This window comes from Pituophis catenifer, unplaced genomic scaffold (genome assembly GCF_029215685.1).
Source record: "Pituophis catenifer annectens isolate HBS135680 unplaced genomic scaffold, rPitCat1.0.hap2 SCAF_1, whole genome shotgun sequence".
Taxonomy (NCBI): domain Eukaryota; kingdom Metazoa; phylum Chordata; class Lepidosauria; order Squamata; family Colubridae; genus Pituophis; species Pituophis catenifer.
In genome coordinates, this window is record NW_027256881.1 from 354611096 (window position 1) to 354633537 (window position 22442).

The window sequence follows — 22442 nt, forward strand, 5'->3', positions numbered from 1 at the left end:
TTATTACAGTTTGTGCAACGCCTAGCAGATCAAGTTATTTGACGGAAGAGCCACGTCTTCAGTTCGCGACGGAAGGAAAGGAGGTCGGGGGCCATCCTGAGCTTGGTGGGCAAATCATTCCAGAGGGTCGGCGCTCCGACAGAGAACGCTCTCCCCCTGGGGGCCGCCAGTCGACATTGTTTGGCCGACGGCACCCTGAGGAGGCCTGCTCTGTGGGAGCGCACGGGACGGTGGGAGGAAGGCAGAGGATGGTCCTGCAAGTACCCCGGGCCTAAGCCATGTAGGGCTTTATAGGTGAGCACCAGCACCTTGAAACGGACTTGGAGAGCAACCGGCAGCCAGTGCAGCTCGCGCAGGAGAGGTGTTGCACGGGAGTAACAAGGAACTCCCGTAACTACCCGTGCGGCCGCATTCTGGACCAGCTGGAGCCTCCGGATGCATCCCAAGGGCAGCCCCATGTAGAAGGCGTTGCAGTAATTCAACCGAGAAGTAACAAGGGCGTGGGCAACCATGGCGAGGGCATCTCGGTCTAGGAAAGGGCACAACTGGCGCACAAGACGTACTTGTGCGAAGGCCCCCCTGGCTACGACCGTCAAATGGTCATCCATGGACAGCCGAGAATCCAGGAGGACACCTAGATTGCGAACCCTAGCAGAGGGGGTAAGAGTCTCCCCTCCTATCACTAAAGATGGTACCTCTAGATCCCGAGATGCCAGCATCCACAGCCACTCAGTCTTGGATGGGTTGAGTCTGAGTCTGTTCCTACCCATCCAAGCCAGCACCGCCTCCAGGCAACGGGACATCACAGAAAGGGCATCCCGAGGGTGATCCGGGGTGGAGATATAAAGCTGGGTATCATCCGCATATTGGTGATACCTCTCCCCAAAACCACGAATGATCTCACCCAGCGGCTTCATATAGATATTAAGGAGCTGAAGTCATATTTTCTGCAATCGAGTTTGGAGCAGTTCACTTTAAGTCTGAATGTATTGTGTGCTCGTGTATTGTTGTGGTTGAAACTGAAATAGTCATTGGCTGGTAGGACATTGTAGCAGATAATTTTATGAGCCATGCTGAGGTCATACCGAAGGTGGCGTAGTTCTAAGTTTCCTAAGCCTAGAATTTCAAGTCTGGTGGCATAAGGAATTCTGTTGCAAGCAGAGGAGTGGAGGATCTTCTTGTGAAATATTTCTGGACGCGCTCAATTGTATTAATGTCCGATATGCAGTGCGGGTTCCAGACAGATGAGCTGTATTCGAGAATTGGTCTAGCAAATGATTTGTATGCTCTGCTTAGTAGTGTGATATTACCGGAGAAGAAACTACGCAAGATTAGGTTTACAGCTCTTAATGCCTTTTTGGCAATGCTGTTCCAGTGGGCTTTGGCACTTAGATCATTAGATATGAGTACTCCAAGGTCCTTGACAGAGTGAGGGTCATCTATGAGGTCATGTCCACTTGGCTTGTACTTTGTGTTCTGGTTCTTTTTGCCAATGTGTAAGACGGAGCATTTGTTGGTAGAGATTTGGGGTTGCCAATTGTTTGACCATTCTGACACATAGCCGAGGTCCTTTTGTAGGGTAACAGCATTGTCGGTGGCATTGAATAGTTTGACATCATCAGCAAAGAGGACGCAGTTGCTTATAATATGATTGCAAAGGTCATTTATCTAAAGTATAAAGAGTGCAGGTCCTAAAACGCTGCCTTGGGGGACACCCCTGTTAACAGGTGCAGGGTTTGATAGGACGCTCCCTATTTTGACCACTTGTTGCCTGTTTGACAGAAACGCAGCTATCTATGCATGGAGGGGTCTGGAGATGCCGTAGGATTTTAGTTTTAGAAGTCGTTTGTCTGATGTGGGGGTCCCAAAATGTGTCTCCGGGGAGGCTTTAAACGGCGACTCTCACCCCTTCCTGGCTGATCCTGGGTACAGGATCTCTCTAAAACCTGCCTAAGACCCCACACAGAATACGCCATCCGGATTGGGTCACCCTGCAGGTAGTCCTTGACTTACAACAGCGCATTTAGTGACCGTTCAAAGTTACGATGGCACTGAAAAAAGGGACTTACGATCTTTGTAGCATTCCTCCCCCCCACCCCCACCCCGTCATGTGATTTGTATTCAGGGGATTGCCAACTGACTCACATTTATGGCAGTTGCAGTGTCCCGGGGTCATGTGATCCCCTTTTATGACCTTCCAACGAGCCAAGTCAATGGGGGAACCCAGGTTCCCTTTAACGACGCGGGTTACTAATTTAAGCACTGCCGTGACTCACTTAACAAACGAGGTGAGGACAGTTGTAAAATGGAGCAAACTCGCTTAACAAATTTCTCACTTAAATTTTGGGCTCCATTATGGTCATAAGTTGAGGACTAGCTGTATTACATGTTACATATTGGTCTCAATACAAAAAAAAAAGATGTAGAGACTCTGGAAAGATTGCAGAGAAGAGCAACAAAGGGGATTTAGGACAGGGGTCTCCAACCTTGGCCATTTTAAGCCTGGTGGACTTCAACTCCCAGAATTCCCCAGCTGGGGAATTCTGGGAGTTGAAGTCCTCCAGGCTTAAAGTGTCCAAGGTTGGAGATTCCTGATTTAGGAGGCTGGAGGTTAAAACATATGAAGAATGTTTGCAAAATTAGATATATCTAGTTTAATGAAAAGAAGGATTAGGGGGTGACATGATAGCAGAGTTCCAATATTTGAGGGGCCGTCATAGAAAAGAGGGGGTCCACCTATTCTCCAAAGAAAAAGACAAGAACCAATGGATGAAAATTTATCCGGGAAAGAAGCAAACTCGAACTAAGGAGAAATTTAGAACAATTAATCAGTGGAACTCCTTGCCTCCAGAAGTTGTGGGTGCTCCAATACTGGAGGTTTTTAAGAAGAGATTGGACAACCATTTGTCCTGGAACAATATAGGGTCTCCTACTTAGCAGGGGGCTGGACTGGATGACCTCCAAGGTCCCGTCCAACTCTGTTATTCTGTGATCTAGCCTCCGTTTGCATTCTGTTGGCTCAGAAGCTGAATCGGAGCACCCCCACGGGGATGGGGGGGGACGGACATTGGCTTCTCCCCATAACCCCCTTCCCTGCTTGAACCCATTTCCCAATCTCCGTTGGGAATTTTCCCACCCTTCCTAATTGGAGAGACGTGGCCAGGCCAGGGTCCACCCAGGTCAAGCCTGCTCAGGCCACACCGAGGGCAGCTTCACCCGGCAACGCCCTGCAGTCGCTTCCTGCTGCTTTGATTGGTTTCCTGAGGTTCTCACGGGGCTCTTGGCTGTAATCCTGCGAAGGTGGCTTGTGCACTGGGGCAGGCGGGCTTTTAAAACTGTACTGCAGGGGTCTCCAGAACTTTAAGACTTGTGGACTTCAACTCCCAGAATTCCCTCCCGATAGGAATATTGGCAACCTTAAGACTTGTGGACTTCAACTCCCAGAATTCCTCGATAGGAATTTTGGCAACCTTAAGACTTGTGGACTTCAACTCCCAGAATTCCCCGATAGGAATTTTGGCAACCTTAAGACTTGTGGACTTCAACTCCCAGAATTCCTCGATAGGAATTTTGGCAACCTTAAGACTTGTGGACTTCAACTCCCAGAATTCCCCGATAGGAATATTAGCAACCTTAAGACTTGTGGACTTCAACTCCCAGAATTCCCCGATAGGAATATTGGCAACCTTAAGACTTGTGGACTTCAACTCCCAGAATTCCCTGATAGGAATTTTGGCAACCTTAAGACTTGTGGACTTCAACTCCCAGAATTCCCCGATAGGAATATTGGCAACCTTAAGACTTGTGGACTTCAACTCCCAGAATTCCCCGATAGGAATATTGGCAACTTTTAAGACTTGTGGACTTCAACTCCCAGAATTCCCTCCTGATAGGAATATTGGCAACCTTAAGACTTGTGGACTAGCTGGCTGGAGAATTCTGGGAGTTGACATTCACCATTCTTAAAATTACCAAATTTGTAGACCCCTGCTGTAGTGAATCTGAAAGATGTTTTTTTTTTTAAAGAGATATAAAGTCATCCTTATCTTTCTCCACTTCTTGCTTGAAATATGATTTAGTCAATTTTTTTCACTGGCTTTTAGCACAGGAACAAGCCATTCTTACCTAGTTTCTTGCAACCAGAATGTTTCTTAGAAAGTTTATGGTTTGCTTTTAAAAACAACTTTTCAAACAGCTAAACAAAAAGCAAATGTTAACACTCCGTTTTGTGTTAATTTCTTTTACTGATTATTTCTAGGTCAGAGAAAAGTTCCAGGGGTCTCCAATCTTGGCAACTTTAAGCTTGGCAGATTTCAACTCCCAGAATTCCCCAGCCAGCTGGGGGATTCTGGGAGTTGAAATCTGCCAAGCTTAAAGTTGCCAAGATTGGAGACCCCTGGGGTAACCTCCTGTGCTATTTCCAACCGCAGCCAGTTAGAAGTATTTAAATCCCTATTGCAAGTTTACAAGACGAAGAGGGTGGACGGGCTCTGGGAGGTCTTCTAGACCAACCCCCTGCCCCGGCCAGGAATTCTGGACTATCCTAGCAAATGGTCACCCAACCTTCTTCCTGAAAACTTCCTGTCTCCAGACTGAAGGCCTCCCACTCTCTAGAAATACCTCCTTGTTTTGAGACTTGCAAAGCTTTTCCCTGGCGGCTCTTCGAACTATGATTTCCACAGTCTTGTCCCTGGGACCCAAAGGCCCTTTTTTCAAGAGGCACCTGGACTTTCTGGGTTTTCTTTGAAGACGTTTTGCTTCTCGTCCAAGAAGCTTCTTCCGTTCTGCTACTGGATGGAGAGGAAGGGAAGGATTGATACTCCTTGCAGACAAAGCTGGTCATTTGCATCCTTTTTAGAGGGTCCTTGAGGCCGCTTGGAGGTTTCTGTGTGTCCTCAGGGTCACCTGAGTGGTGCAAATGGGGGTGGAGCCTCCTTGGAACTGCTGATGACATCATCTGTCTCCAGGCTACAATACGGTCCTTTCAGCCCTTCCAAGAAGGCTCCACACCCACTCCTCTTTAGCCAGGTTCAAGAGATTTCTCAGCAGGCGTCTTCCCATTTGGCAGATCTAGTCAGTGTTTTCTGAATCAGAACAGAGCTGGAAGGGACCTTGGAGGTCTTCTAGTCCAGCCCCCGGCTCAAGCAGGAGACCCCTAGAGCATTCCTGGCAAGTGGCCGTCCAGTCTCTTCTTAAAAACCTCCAGTGATGGAGCCCCCACAACCTCTGGTGGCAAGCTGTTCCAATGGTTAATTGTCCTCCCTTTCAGGAACTTTCTCCTCAATTCCGGGTCGCTTCTCTCTGGGCCAGGATCAGTTCGGAACAAGCAACCTCTAACCGGGATGTTTCTCCCCAGTTGAAGCCAGAAAGCCCCCCCAAGGCCAGGCGGAGAAGCCCTCAGCCCACGAGGGCCGGTGGGACTCCAGGGACACACACGACCCCTCCCCTCCCCTCCCCGCGCGTCCCTTGCAGACTCAGCCCACCCAAAGGGGCCACGCGGGGCTCGGCAGGGGGAGCGGGGAGCCCCGAGGGAGCGGGAAGAGAAGCGCGGGGTTCCCCCACCCCCAGCCCCTCCGCGGCGGTCTCTGCCCCGGGCGGGCTCCGGCAGGGGAGGGCGAAAGGCGGACCACTCCCCGATCCGAGGCTCCCTCCCCCGCCCGCCCCGGGCCAGCTCCAGATGGGAAGCGGCGCGGCTCCGCTTGGAAAGCGCTGGAGCGCAGCCGTCGCCACTGACTCACGCCGCGGCCCCCGCCAGAAGGGAAGGGGCGCGCCCGCCCGCCCGCAGCCGGACCTGCTCGCTGGGCGCCGGCCGAAGGGAACCCGCCGCCCGCCGCCCTCCGGAGGGGAGCCCGGCGCTGGCACGGAGCGCGCAGGCAAGTCGGGGGGGGGGCGGGGGGCGGACGGGCAGGGGAGGGCAGGGCTCAGGCGCAGCCCGATTGCCCCCCCCGCCTAGCCCAGACTGAGGCACTCTGCACATGCTCGGGGAAAGGCGAAGGGGCGCTGGAGAGGCTGCGAGGAACGCGGGGGGCGGAGGGTCTTTGCCCGGGTCCCCAAGGAGAGCCGGCACTTCCCACCTGTCTCGAGGGACTCAAAGGACAAGCCAAGTTGCTAGTCCTCAGGACACCTGTCGGCACCTGGGAAAGCGGAGGAAGGGTCCGCGTGGGGGTTAATCCTGCCTTCGGGACTCTCGGAGACAGGCAGGAGAAGCCGAGTTGCGCGCGGGGAGCCCCGGACCCCAAGTCAAAAGCTGGCCTGCGGTCGGGGGGTCGGGGAGGCTTGAGGGAGGGGCCGTCTGGCAAACAGCCAAGGCCCGGACTGCGGCGGGGTCAGCTGCCAACCGGACAGCCGGCAGGAGCGGTGGGGGGCGAGGGGGGTCCTTGGAGGGGAGCGCTCCGGATGCCGAGCCAACTCTCGCTTTCCGGGCGAGGTTTGTGGCGGGGCCGATGGACCGTCCGCGGAGCCTCGCGGGGTCCCCTCCTCCTCCTCCCCCCCCCGCCTCCGCCTCCTCCGTTGTGTACGCGAGGATTGTGTGACTCACAACTGCGGACTGGCCCAAATTTGGAAGCGCTTTCCTGGGTCCCGCCGTGGAAAGGAGGAGGAGGAGGGGGGGCTCCGGGCGTGGGTTGAGTGCGCGTGTGGGTCGCCTTTGGAGCACTTGGCAGGTCCTCGGCCGTTTCCTGCCTTTGTCCGGGCTCCTTCCAAGGCCGCAGGGGGCGCGGGGGACCGCCTTCCTCCGGCCGCTTCTTCTGGGGCGTCGCCTGGTCATCCCGTCGGGAATCCGCGGGCTCCTCGCCCCCTCCCCCTCCCCCTCCCAGCTGTTTCACCGGGCAGGTCCCTCTGCACATCTGCAGCTGCTGTGGCTTCCCCTTGTGAGCACCGCGGCAGCAACGAACTCTTCTCTATTAATAGTAATATAATAGTTTACAGTTATAGTTTATTTGATTTGTATACCGCCCTACTCCCGGAGGACTCAGGGCGGGGAACAGCCACAGGATAAAAACACATAAATACAAAATTTAAAACTGAATAAAACCGAATTAAACAATTTGGCGGAAGACAGATTTAAAACACCCCAATAAATTAAGAACGAATTAAAAGTTGCGTTTTAAAAAGGGGCGAAAGGGAAAAAATTAGGCCAGGCCAGCCTGATGGAATAAAAAGGTCTTGAGAGCGTGGCGGATGGTGCGTATCTCCGGGGGGAGCTCGTTCCAGATAGTAGGTGCCCCCACAGAGAAGGCTCTCCCCCTGGGGGCCGCCAGTCGACATTGTTTGGCCGACAGCACCCGGAGGAGCCCCTCTCTGTGGGAGTGTACTGGCTGGTGGGAGGCTATTGGTAGCAGCAGGCGGTCTTGTAAGTACCCAGGTCCTAAGCCATGGAGCGCTCTAGAGGTGGTAACCAAAACCTTGAAGCGCACCCGGAAGACCACCGGGAACCAGTGCAGCTCGCGCAGGAGAGGCATTACATGGGAACGTCATGTCGCTCCCATAACCACCCGCGCGGCCGCACTCTGTGCCAGTTGGAGCCTCCGGGTGCTCCTCAAGGGGAGCCCCATGTAGAGAGCGTTACAGTAGTCCAGGCAGGAAGTGATGAGGGCATGAGTGACTGTGTGTAGAGAGTCCCGATCCAGAAAGGGACGCAACTGGTGGATCAGGCAAACCTGATGAAAAATCCTCCCGGTCACAACCGTCAAATGCTCTTCTAAAGACAGACGTGAGTCCAGGAGGACACCCACGTTGCGAGGCCTCTCCGTGGGGGCCAGCAATTCGCCCCCAATAGTCAGTGATGGCACCAGCTGACTATATCGGGATGCTGGCAGCCACAGCCACTCGGTCTTGGAAGGGTTGAGTCTTAGCCTGTTCCTCCCCATCCAGACCCGCACAGCCTCCAGGCAGCGAGACATCACATCAAGGGCATCATTGGGGTGGTCTGGGGTGGAGATGTACAGCTGAGTATCATCCGCGTACAGATGACACTTCACCCCAAAACCATGGATGATCTCACCCAGTGGTTTCACATAAATGTTGAACAGGAGAGGCGAGAGGACCGACCATTGTGGCACTCCCCATGCGAGACGCCTCGAGGTCGACCTCTGCCCCCCTGCCAACACAAACTGCGAGCGGTCGGAGAGGAAGGAGGAGAACCACCGAAGCACGGTGCCCCCTATTCCTAACCCCTCCAGCCGGTGCAGCATGGTACCATGGTCGATGGTATCAAAAGCCACTGAGAGATCTAATAGGACTAGGACAGAGGAGCAACCCCTGTCCCGAGCCCTCCAGAGATCATCCACCAACGCGACCAATGCCGTTTCTGTGCTGTACCCCTGTCTGAAGCCCGACTGGAACGGATCCAGATACTTTGTTTCATCCAGGTACTGGGGTAGCTGTCGCGCTACCACACTCTCAACAACCTTCACCACAAAGTGAAGGTTGGAGACCGGACGATAATTAGCCAATACAGCCGGGTCCAGGGAAGGCTTCTTGAGGAGAGGCCTCACCACCACCTCTTTCAAGGTAGCGGGGAAGTCACCATCACCCAATGAAGCATTTATAATCCCCTGGAGCCAGCCTTGCGTCACCTCCCGACAAGCCAGCACTAACCAGGAGGGACACGGGTCCAGCAAAGATGTGGTCGCGTTCAGTCTACCCAGAATCCTGTCCACGTCGTCGGGGGTCACAGGATTAAACTCATCCCAGATAACATTCTCAAGACCTGCCTCAGTCGTCCCCCCTGGAACTACCCAGTTGGAGTCCAGACCTTCCCGAACCTGAGTGATTTTGTCATGCAGATACTGAACAAAGTCCTCGGCTCTACCCTCCAAGGGGTTCTCCGTGCTCCCTTATGGAGCAAGGAGCAGGTCACCCTAAACAGGGCAGCCGGGCGGTTCTCTGATGACGCAATAAGAGCAGCACAATGAGTACACTTTACTGCTTTTATCGCCACTAGGTAATTCTTAATAATGCAATGTAGTGTAGTGCAGTGTAATATACTAATATAATATAAATATAATATAAATATAATATAATAAATATAATAATGTAATATAATAAATATAATGTAATGTAATATATTAATAATAAAATATAATAGAATATTAATAGAATATAATGTATAGTATAGTGTCATGTCATCCTATATCATATATATCAATGACATATAATTAACAAAGTCACTTAAAAGATTGTAAACCGCTTAGAGTTACCCTATGCAACCAATACATTTTGCAAAGACGTATCAATAAATTTCAGGGGGGCCCTTGTGGCCCAAAGTCCGTGCTGAGGCTTGTTAAATCCACCTTGGCCACTTCCCCTCCCCCACCTTTCCACAGATAGTCCTTTTCTGCTGAGAAAGTGTCGGTGGGGGGGGGGCCTTGAGGCCATCCAGTCCAACCCCCTGCTCAGTGCAAGGCTCCTAATCCAAGTCCCCTGACGGAAGGCTGGGCCGCCTCCCTTTGCCCCATCACAGCTCTTGCCTTAGAGGCTCCAACACTGGAGGTTTTTTGTTTTTTGTTTGTTTTTAATTTGATTTATATGCCGCCCTTCTCCGGAGACTCAGGGCGGCTTACAATGCGTTAAGCAATAGCCTTCATTCTTTTGTACATTTATACAAAGTCAGCTTATTGCCCCCCACAATCTGGGTCCTCATTTCACCTACCTTAGAAAGGATGGAAGGCTGAGTCAACCTTGAGCCTGGTGAGATTCGAACCTGCAGTAATTGCAGGCAGCTGGTCTTAATAACCAGCTTAATAACAGGGTGCCTTAGACCACTGTACTACCAAGGCTCTACCAAGGTTTTTAAGAAGAGATTGGACAGCCGTTTGTTGGGAATGGGATGGGGTGCCCTCCCTGAGGAGGGGTTGGACTAGAAGACCTCTGAGACCCCTTCCAGCTCTGTCATTCTGCTATTCAAACCGGTCTTGGTCTCCTCTGCAGACTCGGTGGGGCTGATGATGATTCACATTCAGCTGCTGATCAACCGCAGTTCCTCATTTTCGGATCTCTGATGCTGGGACCCAACGAATCAATGCAGGCAGCCCTCAACTTACCACCATAATTCAGCCCAGATTTACGGTCATAAACCATGCCGGTCGTTAAGCAGGTTATCACACGACCAACCCGATTTTTCAACTCCGGTGTTCTTTCTCTGCAGGTGGACCCCACCCTTGGGGAGAGCTGGGCTTTGGGGGACCCCGGAAGCAGGAATGGCCCGGGTACCACACCTTGACCAGGGCTCTACAGGTAACAAGGAAGGACAGATGGTGAAGATGGAGGTTTCAAAAGTGAAAAATTAACGGCTGCCCCCAAAACTGGGAATCTGGGAACAATGGAGCGGGGCAGTCCTTGGGGGGGGGGGCTGGGCTCCTCCAACAGGAAGGGGAATGGGCAGGTGGACAGCAGCCGAGGGCCGGACTTTGGCCTTCCTGGCCCCAGTCGTGTCCCTGAGAAGGGCTGCTCCTCGATGGCCCTCTCCTGGAGAGGTTAGAGGAAGGGAAAGGAAGGAAGGAAGGAATCAACCAATCAATCAATCAATCAGTCTGGGTCAGTGTTTGGGGTCCCTGTGGGGTTTTTTGCACTTCTGAACCCAGGTGACCTGGGAGGTGCTCCAGAAACTCCCCAAAGGTTTAAGTTTACTTTATTGTCATTGCACCTTGTACAACGAAATTAAATGCCATCTTCAGGGTACATTATACATAAGGGAACTATAAAAATAAAACACAAACACACATCCTTCACATTCTATACAATTAAATTGAAAACCTCTGATACTGCATTAATATTGCACTCTACAGTAGAGTCCAATATAGTTACTGCTCTGGGATAGAAGCTGTTTTACAGCCTCTTTGTCCTTGTTTTTATTGCCCTGTACCGTCTGCCAGAGGGTAATAGTTAAAAAAAAAAAAAAAAAAGGTGCCCAGGATGAGATGGATCTTTAAGGATGTTTTGAACTTTCTTAAGGCAACAGGAGCTATAAAGCTCCTCCAAAGAGGGGAGGGGGCAACCCATGATCCTCTGGGCAATGACGTTGACCCTCTGGAGCGCTGTCCTACCTGCCACTGTGCAAAGGAGCTGTAACTCGGGGGAAGGGAGCAAAGAACACAGAATAACAAAGTTGGAAGGGACCTTGGAGGTCTTCTAGTCTCTTTTTGAAGGGGGTGAAGTCCTCCCAGGACAGGAGTCATTTCCCCAAGAACAATACACAGCTACCCCCCCCCCCAAGCATTCACGCTGTCTCTGTTTGGCTTCCAGGTGTGGCTCGTCCTTTCTTGTACCCGGATCAGGACCAGGGCAGGGAGAAGATGCCTTACTCGGTGGAAACCCCCTACGGCTTCCTGCTGGATCTAGACTTCCTCAAGTATGTGGACGACATTGAGAGAGGCCAGACCCTCCGGAAGCTGCCCCTCCATCGCAAAGCGAAGGGGTCCAAGCAAGCCCAGAGCTTCCCCCGCAGCCAAATGGGGGGCTGGGCCTCCACCGAGTCCCTTTCCTCCACCACCAGTGAGGACGGGAAGCCCGCCTTCCCCCCACGGCCCCGAACTGCTTCCTACGAAGCCAAGGACCTCGCCGGCAAAGACGGCTCCTTCCCGACGTCTCCTGCGCCCGCTGCCCAGCGTCTCCCTCCAGCGTCTCCCGATTCAGTGGGGAGAGGCAACCAGGTGGAGAACACCTTGCTGGAGACCAGCAGGAGGCTGGAGGAGGCACAGCTGAGTTTGCTGACCGGTGGAGGGCCTGCAGTGCCAAAGAGGACGGACCCTTCCAAAAACAGCACGTGTCCCCCCAACTCTGCGTCCTCTCTATCTGGGGACGGCCAGGCTGAGCCCCTGAAGACAAGCCCCCCTAATTCAGGAAGGAGCACCCCAGTTCCGGCAGTGAGCCCTGCACACCTCCATCACGTCCGAGAGCAGATGGCTGCCGCTCTCAAGCAACTGAAGGAGCTGGAGGAGCAAGTGAAGTTGATCCCTCTCCTGGAGGAGCAGATCTGCCAGCTGAAGCAGGAGAAGGAGCAACTGGTGGCTGGCTTGGGGGAGAAAGGGGAGGCCGAAACTGAGGAGTCGGGGGTCTTCCGCTTCCCCCCAAGACAAGCCCTCACAGATGGGGCTGCTTGTCTGGACACAGGAGGGCCCCAGCCTGAGAGTGAGGGAGAGACGACCAAAGGGAGGACAAGTAAGATTGCAGAACTGAAGAAACTGACCGAGAGGCTGACCGGTCCGGAGAGGGCTGGGAAGAGCAGAGGAGTGGTCCGGCCCTCAAGAGCAGAGCAGCCTGGCCAGAGGTCCATCGGAGTCGGAGAGGAGGTGGACATGACTGAAGTCGTTTGCTACTACCGGAGCCAAAGACCGTGCCAGGAAGTGGCCGTTGGGTGCGAGACGGAGACGTGCGACGCAGAGGTGTGGGTGATGGAGTCCTTCCTTGGGGTTTCGTCGGCCGCAGAGGAGGAGATGCAGCTGGTGCAGCAGAGAGTCCAGCATCAACAGGCCGTCATCGCCATGCTGGAGGGGCACCTCAAGGAGGCCACCGAGGAACTGGAGGAGTTGAGGGTGGAGGTTTGCTCCCGCAGGCCAGGCAGCCTGGTCAGCCAAGCGACCTTGGCCTGTCCGGAGATGGCTGAAGCCTGCGTGGAGGCTGTGACGCCCACCCGGTGCCAGGCTGTGGGCAGCCACATCGAAACGGTGGAGGCCAGCGTCCAGAGTTTCCTGCAAGTGTCCCATGTAGGAGTCGGTTGCAACTTGCAAGGAGGATCAAATGCAGAAGCAAAGCCCGCCAAAGACTCACAACAGAAAACGTCACCGGTCCCCCTGGGGACGGAGCAAGAGGGCCAGAAAGGGCACCTCGAATCCACAGCAGCAACACCTGATCACGGCACGGCTGGGGAGGGGTCCGGCTCAGAAGATGCGAGGCAGCCCACAAGTGACAAGGAAGGGACGCCGGTCCAGCTGGCTTTGCAGACCACAGAGGGTGAACCAGATGCTGGCCGACCTTTGGGCGACAAGGGCAGCCACGAGCCAAACGGGGCAGAGGGGGTCTCGGGGTCTGGTGAGTGCAACCGTCAGGTGCAGCACGCGAGGTCCAAGCTGAAGCCCCCCACTCACTCCTGCCCTACGTCAGTCGAGGGCCCCTTAAGACACACCTTCACAATGCAGCTTGAAATGACTTCTCTACATTTTCTTGCTGCCTCTAAAAATGTAGAGCAGCTTTTCTCACCACACAGAGACCCCCAAACCACAAACACACACACACACACACACCAGGCCCCAGCTGCAGTCGTAATTCAAGGAGTAATGTGTTTCCCCAAAAATAAGACCTAGCATGATTTTTCAGGATGCTCATAATATAAGCTCTACCCCCAAAATAAAACCCAGTTAAGATCGTCAGCCAGATGGATGCCTTTATTACCATATTTCCCCCAAAATAAGACCCACCTGGGAAATAAGACCTAATGCGTCTTTTGGAGCAAAAATTAATACAAGACCCGGTCTTATTTTCGGGGAAACACGGTATCCGTAAAGGCAGGGTATCTATTTAGTAATAACATCATTGTGATGAGGGGTCCTCTCCTCCCCCATCCTCCCCTCCCCCGCCCCTCCCCTTCCTCTGCAGGTGCTCTGAAGTCCATAATGAAGCGGCTGGACAGCCCGGCCAAAGCAGAGCCGGGGGGCAGCGGGAAGAAGACCCTCCAGTTTGTGGGCCTCCTGAATGGCGAGTACGGACCTCTCCTTTCCTTTGGTGGGAGAAAAAGCCGAGGGGTGGACCGATCGCAGGGCCCCACACAGCCTGGGGGGGGGGGTAGAGGGAGGATGTGGCTGATGGTCCCCTTGCTCAATGTTGCCCCCAACTCCTTGGCAGCTTGGTCTCAGCCACAGGGGCTTCCTATCCCTTTGGATGTAGCCTCCATGACCAGAGGCAGTCTACCCCCAAACGCCAGCACTTGCAGAACCCTCATCCGGAATACACGCTTGGGTCCTTCGGAGGGGAGTGGGAGGTACCAAAGGGGCCTAGGAAGAGACCCCTGCCCTGTTCAGGAGCAGCTGGCAAGAGGGGGGCTTTGGCTTCCCTGCCTTGATTGAGGGACTCTGTTGGGGGTCTTGATAAGATTGCAGAGGGGTGGACAAGATGGGTCGGGAAGGCAGCTGTGAGCCTGGGGTCACACCTGGGGCCATGGCAGGTATCCAAGGGTCCTGGGACCCCGGCCCTCCTCTGACGCCCTCTCTCATGGCAGGTATGAGAGCACCTCTAGTGAGGAGGAGGAGGAGGAAGAGGAGGAGGAGGAGGAGGAGGGGTCCCCAGGAGAGGGATCTCCCCACAGCTCCTTCAGTGAGACAGTTGGTGACTTGGAGGAGGATGAGGTTGCTGCCAGCCTGGATGTCAGCGACAGCAGCGAGGATGAGGAAGGGAGCCCGGGCACAGAGGCAGCCCCAGGCCACCCAAGGCCGGGCCCTGATCCTGAAGATGCTGCCGGACATGGAGGAGCAACTCCCAAAGTCAAAGAGAGGTAAGAGCGTGAAGGACCCCAGACCCTCAAACCATAAGAGTTTCCTGCCTAAGCAGGGGGTTGGACTAGAAGACCTCCAAGGTCCCTTCCAACTCTTTGTCATTCTAAGATTCTAAGACCTCTTCCGGACCTTCCTTGCAGGGAAAGGTCTGGATTTTCCCACCCTCACCAACTCCAGCCTCAGTTCCTCTCTTCTGTAAAATGGGTACATCCAACTGCAAGGGATGCCACTGAGGCTGGAATCTTATAAGCATCCCAGGGGGCACGTATGTCCCTTCTTCCCTAAATCAAGCTGCGCTTGGCTGGGATGCTTCATGCCGCAGCCAGCTGGCGGGGGAATTCTGGGAGTTGAACTCCCCCCCTGCGCAAGAGGGGAAAATATTGGACTGGAGGTTAGAAAAATCGCTTCCAACCCCTTTCGGTCTGAAGGACTGTCTGGAAAAACAGCCCTGCTCTGGATCTTCAGGAATCTGAGCTAGAATCTGGAGAAACTTTAAAATCTAAAATAACTTGCAAGTAAAATCTGGAGAAACGTTAAAATCTAAAATAACCTGAATTAAAATCCAGAGAAGACACCGTACCAGCCAATCACAAACCTTAGCATCCCTCAAAAGTAGAAGAGGAAGACCCTGGCTTTTGGGAGATCAGAAATGAGGGGAGGCCCCCTCTGTTCCCCCCCCAAAAAAAGAGGCTTTCAGGGGGTTCTAAGATTTGGCAGAGGGGTCCAAATCGGAACCATTAAGCTGGAAATGGCCACTACTGGTTTTGCGAGTCCATCTGGAGGTTCCGGTCAGTTTTCTTGCACCGGCTGCCATCCGTGCCGGATGCGTTGTGTCCCCCAAAGGGTCACTCAGCCGGCTGACCCCAATCGGCCTCTCCGGCAGGTTTGAGCTGAGCCCGTGGATGAGAGAGGCCTGCCTGGTGGTGAGGGCCCATCTGGGCCACGGCAGAGGGGCCCCAAAGAGCAAAGAGCTGGTGAGTAGCCGCAGGAGCCGGCCCTTGGGGTTGAGGGAGGCGGAAGAGCTGGCAAACAGAGGGTCTGGACTCCCTGTCTGGCAGAAGCCGCACTGCGCCCGGTGGGACACCACATCCTTGCACAAATAGCCCGAATTAATTCATCCGCTTCCCTGCTTTTGGGGGGGGCCATTCGTGTTGGCCATCCCAGGGCTGCTTTGCCCCCCAAAGTGGCTGACCAGGCTTGCAAGAGTCACGAGGTTTCCTCCCCGTCTCTGAGCGCAAAAGGAGCCCCAGAAGCGGAAACCTCCTGCGAGGCGGGGGAGCCGAGGGGTGCACTTTGACCTCTGCTCCGCTTGGCCCCCCCAGCTGTCCAGCAGCAGCCTGGTCCTGCGGGAATGGTTCCGGGTGTCCAGCCAGAAGACCTCCCGGGCCAGCAAGGTGGCCAAGTACCTGCAGGCCTTGGGCGAGCTCTCCCCGGCGCTCCTGGCCCACGTCATCAACCTCTCCGACGGCAACGGGAACATGGCGCTCCACTACAGCGTCTCCCACTCCAACTTCGACATCGTCCGGCTCCTCCTCGACACAGGTGACCCCCCACCCCCGACAGGTCCCCCCCTTTCTCAAATCTGCCCTAGAAGTGAGGCAGGTGGTTCTCTAAAGGCCCCTGTACAGGATCCCCCACACTTCCAACAGGCCCCTGGAATGGAAGAGCGGGAAGGGACCCTGGAGGTCTTCTAGTCCAGCCCCCTGCCCAAGCAGGAAACCCTCTAGCATTTCAGACAAGTGGCTGTCCAGCCTCTTCTTAAAAACCTCCAGCGATGGAACACTCACAACTTCTGGAGGCAAGCTGTTCCACCGGCTAATTTTTCTCACTGTAAGGAAATTTCTCCTCAGTTCTATGTTGTTTCTGTCCTTGATTAGTTTCCATCTGTTGCTCCTTGTCCTGCCCTCAGGGGCTTTGGAGAATAAGTTGACCCCCCCCCCCTCTTCTTTGTGGCAGCCCCTCAAATACCGGAATACAGCTATCTTCCCCTCTAGTCCTCCTTTTCTCTAGACAGGCCAAACTCAAATCCTGCAGCCCTTCCTGCTACGTCTTGGTCTCCAGGCGTTTAATCATCTCAATTGCTTTCCTCTGCACTTCTTTCCCCCAAAGTCCCAACCTCTTTTTTATATTAACGGTGACCAAAACTGGACGCAGGTATTCCAGGTGTGGCCTTACTAAAGGTTTATAAAGCATTATTACTACTTCATGAGATTTTGATTCTATGCCTGTTTATACAAAAGCCAGGATTGTCTTGGCTTTGACTGCTGCTGCTGCACACGCCTGGCTCGTGTTTAAGGGATCGTCCACTAGGACTCCGAGGTCCTTCTGACAGTTCCTGTTTTTGAACCAGTCTCTCCCCCCCCCCAAAAAAAAGCCCCTTTCCCCCAGTCTCACCTGAACGATTCCGTTATTTTTGGGAGCATCTCCACCTTCCCCAATGCGGTGCCTGTGGGCCACTGGAGACCAGAAAGGCCGCTTAGGGTTGATGGGGGCTTCTCTCCCCTCATGTCCTCACCACCAATTTCTCCCCCCCCCCAAAAAAATAAGGTGTCTGCAACATCAACCACCAGAATAAAGCAGGCTACACAGCCCTGATGTTGGCCGCGCTGGCAACCATGGAGCGGCAGGACGACATGGCCGTAGTCCGGCACCTCTTCGACCTGGGCAACGTCAATGCCAAGGCCAGTCAAGTAGGTATCTAAGGGGGCAAGGCGCCCCCCTCCCCTCCCCCCTCTCTCTCTCTGGGACTGGACAGAGTTCAGTGGGAAGCAGGGCGCTCTGGGTATGCTCGGAAGCACTCTCTCCAAAAGCAAAGCCCTTGTGCCCGTTTCCATTGGGGTTGCAGGCCGGCCAGACGGCGCTGATGCTGGCGGTCAGCCACGGGAGGCAAGAGATGGTCGAGGCCCTCCTGGCATGCGGAGCAGACGTCAACCTGCAGGACGAGGAGGGCTCCACCGCGCTCATGTGCGCCTGCGAGCACGGCCGGGCAGAAACCGTCCAGCTGCTTCTGGCGCAGCCGGCCTGTGACGCCTCCATCGTGGATCATGTAAGTCGCTGCCTCCAGCTGAGTCCTTGTCTCAAGCCGCTAGTCCTCAGCATGGCAACATTCTCAAAGGAGGCTCTCCCAAACCTAACAAGCTCAATAAACTCTTTAACTCTTTGTAGATGCCAATTTGGAATTGGACTTTTTTTTTTAAAGCATCATATTATAAGCTACGTCAGGGGTCCTCAACTCCCAGTCCGCAACCCAAAACGGAGCCCATGCGCAAACTGCATTTGTGGAAGTGGTGGGCCTGTGTGCGAAACCATCCCCTCTCCTGCCACCAGTCCACAGAACCAGAAAGATCAGGGGCCACTGAGCTACACGATAGGAAAAATATTTAAAGGATCATCTTTTGTAAAAAAACAAAAATCTCCATCCATGTTGTTTTCTCCTCTCTAGTTTCCTATTTTGGCATTAATTCCAAAGCTGAACTCTTGGGGGGGAAAAAAACCCAAAATTTCTGGTTCTCCTTCCATTTAAAGTTCTGGGAACTAAGACTTTGCAGTAGCTTTTCATTCAGCCCTCTACCCACATGGCCATGGTGCTGTTTAATGCATCCCAATTCCAACCACAAACTCTTAGGTGAAATGAACATCAATATCCTTGATTTAGGACCAATTACTTAGTGGCCATTCGGAGCTACGACAGGCCTCCCCAGGGGTACTTACGACCCGCTTCTGAAGTGTCAGTGGCCATCACCCTCCCGCCACCATCCCATGGCTGCCTTTCGGATGTTTGCAGCATCCCGGCTCTTGCAACCACATTTTAATATGTTTTTGTCAAACAAAATGGCGTTTCCAATTTTCAGCAAAACTGGCTCATAGCAAAGAATGGATTTGTGTAACAAGCTCTGGTGCTCACTTCACGACCACGATGGATGCCTTATAACCACCACAAAAATGGGCATAAAATTGAGTCGATCACACAGGTGACATGCTTTACGGCTATCCCACACCGTACGACCATTATGGGCGGAGGCTCCATTGTGGTGGCAAGTCGAGCAGTTCCTGTACAATTATTTCGGGAACCCCTTTTAACCTGTCTCTGTCCCGCCTGCGGAAGGGATCTCCCAGCCGTGATTTAATGAACCTCTGTCCCATCTCACAAGGTGAGAAGGAAATGAAAATCGCCTCAAAAGCCTGAAAGTCATTAAAACTTGGGGGGTTTCCATATTCAAATATCAAGGAGCAGAATCAAGAGAATTAAGCATTTTCATAAAAATGAATAGCTGCTAGACTAATTTATTTTTTAATTTTGGAAATAGAACTGCCCTTTGTGGTCCAGCCGCCACTCAAACTTTCTTAACACTCTCTTACAGGACGGCAACGATGCTGTGGCCATTGCGTTGGAGGCCGGACACGACCACCTCGCAGCTCTGATATCCGCCCACCTCACACAGTCTGCAGACAGGTGAGGGCATCTCCTTCGCAGAGCTCCAGGTCTCCCCACCAGCCAGCAGTCCTCCCTTAGTTTTTCTGGAACTCAAGATTTGTCACCTGTTAGATCCCAAAGGTGCTTTTTTCAGGAGGCAACTGGACTTTCTTGCTTTTTCTTTTGAAGATGTTTCGCTTCTCATCTGAGAAGCTTCCTCAGCTCTGACAGGATGGTGGGGAATGGAAGGATTTATACTCCTTGCAGACAGCTGGTCATTTGCATCCTTTTAGGAGGTCCTTGAGGCCACCTGGAGGTTTACCTGTGTCCTCAGGGTCACCTGGTTCCTCTAGTCTGCAATTTTTTCCTCTGGAAATCCATTCCTAACTCTCACACCATTCCAAGGGGGTTCATCCCAAATTGCATAGCTAAAAATCTGTAGAGATTCTCAGTCCTCCAGGTCATGGTTGTCCCAAAGGTGCTTTTTTCCAAGAGGCAACTGGACTTTTTCATTTGAAGACGTTTCGCTTCTCAGATGAGAAGCTTCTTCAGCTCTGACTGGAGGGTGGGGAATGGAAGGATTTATATTCCTTGCAGACAGCTGGTCATTTGCATCTTTTTGGAGAGTCCTTGAGGCCACCCGGAGGTTCATCTGTGTCCTCAGGGTCACCCGAGTGGTGCACTAAAGCCTCTTGTAGTCTGTTAATTTTTTTGCAATTTTTGTAGTCTGCAGGGTCTTCAAAAGAAAAAACAAGAAAAGTCCCGTTGCCTCCTAAAAAAGCACCTCTGGGACAACCACGACCTGGAGGACTGAGAATCGCTAGAGACTTTTCACCTGTTAGATTTCAACCTGCGCAGGGGAACCAAGGCTGAGTCCCCACAACAGACACCAAGCACAATCGCAGAGGCTGGGTCAAAAGTTTTAGAGAATGCCAATTCCTTGGTTTGCCTAACTGAACAGAGCTCACATCAGGGGTCCCCAAACGTGGCAGCTGTAAGACTTGTGGACTTCAACTCCCAGAATTCTCCAGCCAGCATAGCATAGCTGGCTGGAGAATTCTGGGAGTTGAAGTCCACAAGTCTTACAGCTGCCAAGTTTGAAGGGCTCTGGTTTACATCAAGAGGGTCTTTCCCCGTTGGCTGGACAGCCTGCAGACAAAATCGGGATTCAGCCTCTTCAACAATTGTTTTTGTCTCTGTTCACAGGACGGGACCGTGACAGAATTCGGCTGCAATCCTAGGCAGTTGAACCATCCTATCCCGCCTGCAGCTGCCTCCCCCTGGCCAGAAGGACCCACAACCAAAGAGAAAGCCCCCCACTCCAGGAGATGCTTCCCGCACCACTACGAACCTCTCCCTGCACATGCTCTGGCGGGCGCTTGGGATCCCTTTGGGGTGAGGCTCACCCTGGGCCAGCTTCACTATTTTGGGCCACCCACCTGGTCAATCTGACCGTGTCCTCAGTCCCACCCACAGGAAATCATCAGGGAAAAGCAGTCACCTGTTTTATCGCACAAAAAAGACTTGCCGCGTGCAAAATTCTCGCTCCGCGCACACGGAGAGAAGCTGGACAGCGGGGGCTGGGGGCCAAGGCCTCTTCCCAAGCGAGGGGAAGAGGGGGGAGGCATCCGCCAGGCAAATCTCCAACTGTATAATCAAAACTGGGTGGAGTGCTCCATGAGGACTAGAAACTACCTATCCCAATTTTTATCTGGCTAGAATAAAATCCCGTAACACTTTATTCCTGTCTCAGGCTATGGTCGAGTCAAACTTGGGAGGGAAGAGAGGATATTGCCGGACATTTCAGGCAACTCATCCACAGGCCATTGGGTGTAAAATATTCGTGGTGGGTCTTGATTTTAAAGATGGCTCCGGACTCGCCGAGACAATTAGCACACAAAAGAAAGAGAAACAAGACAGGTGGTCCCTGGAGCAATTTCCAAATGAACTAAGTTGGAGGGCGTGAAAGGTAACTTTTAAACCCTTGACTTGCAATCTGTCAAAGTTACCACAGACACAAGACCCCCCCCCCCCAAAAAAGGTACTTATGAGACACGTTTGCAAAGACCTGATGGCCACTGGTGCCACCAATACCTTGCAGTCACATGGCCGCATTTTGGGGGCTCAGCAGCCGCTCCACATTTGCAGCATCCCACCCACCACATAACCTCAATTTATGACAACTTTTTTTTTTTGGCTGAAAACGGGCATTTGCTTCCTGGTTTTTTGGCAAAAACTGCCTCATTGCAAACTGGCTGTACCAAAGTTTGCTTAACTGCAGTGTTGCAGTGTCATTTAATCATGATTTGCTTAAGGACCTCCACGTAAAAGTGGGTCAGATACAAGACTCATTTTATGAACATCACAACTAATGACCGTAAGGGCCCCAGGACCACCTGTATTCCACTGAGCAAATTTTCTAAAGTGTCCGTTACCATCCAGTCTCCATATCATTCAGCTGTTTCAAATGGGGGCCCTGCTAGAGGTCGGATTCGCCCTATTCCTCCCCACAAGGCGTATCAGCAAGGCGTGTGACCCCCAACTCAGTTTTTCCAATAAAGACGGATCCGCTGAGCGAGACGTTTGTGAAGCTTTGATTCCACGCAGCTACAAGCAGCACAGGCCCCTTCCTTCCCCCAATGGCGTCCTTCACATGCGTTGACGGCTCCCGAGGTTAAAAACCAGAATTTCTGGGGAATGTTGGAGAAGGCGGCACTAATTGAATGTGCCGAAAATTAGAAGCAAACTAGTAAGCAGATACGTTTGTGAGTTGGTGCCTTTTAATCAAATGTTAAGTCAGAAATGAGACTAGCAAAGGTCATCCTTGGCGCTCTCCGAGCTTGGCCGTTCTCTTGCAGACGTTTCATGACCCAAAGTAGGTAGCATCATCAGTGCTAGTGAGGAGCGGGGTTTGCTCTCACCACCCCCACCAACCCTGACAGATCAAGACAGCAGAATATTAACTGACAGTAACCCCCCCCCCCCTTCTAACACTAAGGATGTTCCCTGGTTGGGTCATGAAATGCCTGCAAGAAAACCACAGGAAGCTCAGAGAGCACCAGGGAGCCCTCCTTTCAGCCCCCGAGCCATAAATATTCTCCTTTACTGGTACCAAATGATCCTCTTGTCACTTTAGACTAACTTAGTTTGAAAGGGCCAGTCTCCCAACGAATCCTGCCCAGACAACGCAACAGCTGTCAAAAAGGGAAAACCTCACCCAAAGGAAGACATTGTAAGGGCCAGATGTGGTGAAGACTCCCACCCCCTTGGCTCTCTCATCCTCTTTCGCCATCCAAGCCGTCCTCAGGAGGGGAATCGAGTTTGAGAATGACTCCAAAGATCATCTAGTCCAACCGCCTGCACTGGGCCACTTAAGCCATCCTTGAGAGGTGGAGATGAGGGAGGCAGTTCTTAAAACGTTTTAGCACCAGCAGGTTTTTCTCCCGGTGCTCCTGCCAAAGCAGGCCAAAACTTTCCCATCAGGCTGCAAACTCAATGAGACCCCCAGACCCAGAGAGAGGGCCAAGCAGGGAGGAACCAGA

At 52.9% G+C, this 22442-nt stretch overlaps 1 protein-coding gene across 1 annotated transcript; it reads left to right on the forward strand.

The window, feature by feature from the left end:
- The first annotated feature begins 1222 nt into the window (after nt 1-1222).
- KANK3 (KN motif and ankyrin repeat domains 3) lies at nt 1223-20623 on the forward strand. Its single transcript, XM_070939449.1, has 12 exons — nt 1223-1325; nt 5756-5873; nt 10148-10236; nt 11245-13029; nt 13594-13696; nt 14213-14485; nt 15370-15460; nt 15809-16028; nt 17034-17176; nt 17332-17532; nt 18848-18939; nt 20107-20623. The coding sequence occupies exons 1-12, from the start codon at nt 1223-1225 to the stop codon at nt 20117-20119; spliced, it is 3231 nt and encodes a 1076-aa protein (XP_070795550.1). The 3' UTR covers nt 20120-20623.
- Nucleotides 20624-22442: the final 1819 nt, after the last annotated feature.